Source organism: Trachymyrmex cornetzi, unplaced genomic scaffold, assembly GCF_001594075.2.
Source record: "Trachymyrmex cornetzi isolate Tcor2-1 unplaced genomic scaffold, Tcor1.1 scaffold1547, whole genome shotgun sequence".
NCBI classification, from domain to species: domain Eukaryota; kingdom Metazoa; phylum Arthropoda; class Insecta; order Hymenoptera; family Formicidae; genus Trachymyrmex; species Trachymyrmex cornetzi.
The window spans coordinates 21608-25295 of NW_017296143.1; the positions used below are offsets into that span (position 1 = coordinate 21608).

The 3688-nt window shown below is 43.5% G+C and overlaps 1 protein-coding gene across 1 annotated transcript; it reads right to left on the reverse strand.

The window, feature by feature from the left end:
• Positions 1–2358: 2358 nt before the first annotated feature.
• On the reverse strand, positions 2359–3144 carry LOC108758226 (uncharacterized). Its single transcript, XM_018503053.1, has one exon. The coding sequence runs from the start codon at positions 3142–3144 to the stop codon at positions 2359–2361; it is 786 nt and encodes a 261-aa protein (XP_018358555.1).
• Positions 3145–3688: the final 544 nt, after the last annotated feature.

Genomic DNA, 3688 nt, shown 5'->3' on the forward strand with positions numbered 1-3688 from the left:
GCGAGATCCATGCTGTGAAAAAGGCTTTTGCGATAGTGTCTGCGGTGATGTCTGGCAATGGTACTGCGTCTGGCCACCTGGAGAAACGATCGATTAATGTTAGGAAATACCTGAATCCCTGTGATGGCGGCATTGGTCCAATTATATCCAGATGCACATGGTCGAAACGCGCATCTGGCACCGACAGCTTCTCAGGTAGTAAACGGTTGTGACGAGCGACCTTCGCTCGTTGGCAGCGAAGACATGCCTTTGCCTAAGCGGTTATGTCTTTGTTCATACTGTTCCATATGAACTTTTGCGCGATGTGCCGTCTGGTAGCTCTTCCGCTTGGATGTGATAGTCCATGTACCATGTTGAAAACACGTCGACGTAGGGACGCTGGAACGAATGGACGGATATTGTCTTGAGAACAGTCGCAGTATAGACTAGCGTTGGTTTCAGGTAAAAAAAATTTTTGCAGCTTTAGACTAGATGGAGATTGCAATTCTTGCTGTAATTCTTCGTCCGTAGCTTGTTCATGTGCTAGTTCTTCCGTGTCGACGATGACAGGCATCATGATTGAATCGATTCTTGAAAGTGCGTCTGCAACTATATTCTTGTCGGCCGAAACATGGCGAATGTCTGTTGTGAATTCGGAGATGTACGTTAATTGTCGGCATTGTCTCGGTGAAGCTCGGTCGAGTTTTTGCGAAAAAACAAAGATGAGTGGTTTGTGATCGGTGATCACGAAAAATCTGCGACCTTCTAACATGAATCGAAAGTGTTTAATTGCTGCATAAATCGCTAACAATTCCCTATCGTATGCGCTATAGTTACATTGCGCTGTGCTAAGTTTCCTGGAGAAAAAACTTAATGGTTTCCACATTCGATCTTGCCATTGTTGGAGAACAGCGCCTATCGCGGATCCGGATGCGTCGGTTTGTAACGAAAATTGTGTTGTTGGATCTGGGAATGAGAGAAGCGTGGAGTTGGCTAAATTGTCCTTAAGCTTCTTAAAAATAGCTTCCTTCTCGGAGGTCCATTCAATTTGAGTCTGTCCGTTTTTCTTGTGCCCTGTGATTGCTTCTTGTAACGGAGCTTGTAAACTTACGATATCAGGTATAAATCTATGATAAAAATTGATCATACCTAAAAATCTGCGGAGTTCTTTGACGTTTTGTGGTTTAGGAAAATTTTGTATAGCTTCGACCTTTTGTAACGATGCTGCGAGTCCTTTTGCTGAAATATGATGACCAAGAAATGAAACTTCTGGTGATCCGAAAACACACTTAGCAGTGTTGATAACTACGCCGAAATCTTGCAAGCGTTGAAATATTTGTTTCAGATGCTCATAATGCTCTTCTGGAGTTTTGGATGCTACGATAATATCGTCCAAATAAGCATAACAAAAATTGAGTCCTCGAACGACTTCATCCATAAACCTCTGAAAGGTTTGAGCTGCATTGCGTAATCCAAAGGTCATGAATGGAAATTCGTAAAGCCCGAAGGGCGTTATTATCGCTGTTTTGTCTATGTCCTCTTCTCTGACCGGAATTTGCTGGTAAGCGCGGACGAGATCGATTGTTGAAAATATAGTCGCTCCGTGTAAAAACTGTACACAGTCCTGCAGGAATGGAATTGGGTAGCAATCTGGTTCTGTTATAGCGTTAAGCTTGCGGAAATCACCGCATGGTCTCCAGTCTCCGGTTTTCTTTGGAACTAGGTGTAGCGGGCTGGCCCAGGAACTTTTAGAAGGGCGGCACAATCCTTGTTGCAACATGAATTCAAATTCGAGTTTCGTTGCTTTTAATTTATCAGGGGCGAGGCGACGAGCTTTTGCTGTGACAGGTTGACCCTTGGTTATGATGGCGTGTGTCACACCGTGCTTAATGTTTTTCGGAACTACCTGACTTCGTGTGATTTCTAGAAATTTCTTGAGCAATTCATCGTATATAGTATTCGTTTTTGAAAACGGTAGTTGTAAAATGGAAATGTTATCTACTCGACCAGATACGTTTAGGCTTGTGTTGCCGTCAATCAATCTTTTTCGGCGAATGTCAACTAAAAGATTGAAATTCGATAAAAAATCTATACCCAAAATAGGTTTACTTACATCTGCCAGGTAAAAAGGCCATTGGAATGCACGGCGCAGTCCGAAATCTAATTGAAGTAGCTTTTGACCGTATGTTGCTATAGGAGTGCCATTTGCTGCGCAAAGTGTAAAATTTGACCTATTGCGTTTTTCTCCTAGTGAAACAGGGATGATGGAGACATCGGCTCCAGTGTCCACGAGGAAATTTCTTTGAGAATTGCGATCTGTTATAAATAGGCGGCGTACGACTAAATGCGGGGTGCCGGCCACTGTTGACACCCCGGCCTCTAGTTTTCCTCTTTTTTGCTGGACTTGTCATTCCAATTGCATGGTGAGGTGCACTTTTTGGCTTTCTGACCGAAACGTTTGTGATACCAGCAGTGCTCAGAGCTTGCTGGTAAAGACCTTGTACATGATCTGCTGCCAGATCTCTCACGCCGTCGAGGAGATGCCTTGCGATGCTTTGATTCTATGCGATCTAACCTTTTGATAATTTCAGAAAGCTGGCCGTCCCAGGGTGATGTTCCGGTGGCTGCAGGCGTAACTTCCATGCAAACGTTGGTGGGGACTATGTCGTGGATTCGATCTGCCATTGTTGCAAGCTTGTCTAGTGTATCCTCGCTAGTGGAAAGTACTGTCTGTGTATTGGTTGGAAGACGCTGCATCCATAAAGATTTGAGGAGTTCGTCGGATACTTTATTTTCTGCCAGATCTCTCATGCGTCTTAACAGATGAGATGGGCGTTGAATGCCGAGTTCTGTCTGATTTAATAGTGTTTTCAGACGTTTTTCTTCACTGTCTTGAAACTCCCTCAAAATGCATGATTTTAGTGCTTCGTACTTATTAAACTCAGGAGGATTAGTGAGTAATTCACTTACCTCGGCGAGTACATCTGCGTCGAGAGCTTGTAACGCGTGGTGGAATTTGGTGAGATCCTGCGTATTTCCGTTCGTTGCAAATTGCGTTTCCATCTGAATAAACCATATTACCGGTTTTTCCTTAGTGAATTTTGGCGGGCGGATACTAACGCGTCCCACCACTCGAGCGGCATTGCTGGGATCGTCTTCTGACATTGCGAGCGAATTATGTGCTTTTTGAGTTCAATTTGGGGTCACCAATGTGGGGGTACAACTACGTTAGGCGAGTATCTCTCGATCAGCAGGTTATGCAAAGTACGACGACTGTTACTGGGTGAATATATCTTTTATTCTTACGACTATAATACAGCCATCTTGTCTTCTTAACTCTAGTAACTTATATCTATGCTTTTGGTTCATTTTCATGAGCGTATTAACTAGCGCCTCTGTAGGGAACCCGCTCGACGAGGTATTGTCGGTAACATGGACGGAAAGTGGTGATGTGTATGCCCACAAAGGCCCCGCTGATCTGAGTGCGTTCGGAAAGAAACAATAGATCAGTTACGATGAACTTTCTGAACTTATTGCACGTGTGCAATAATTCTGAGAATTGTTCGATAAAGAACAAACTATTGTCAGATTTAACAGTACTTGTACATGTTCTTATCTGATGCTGACAAACATAAACTACGTTTACACGGCTCGATTTACGCCGAAGTTATAACATCGATGTTATGAATCTGACCAATCATATCTATTA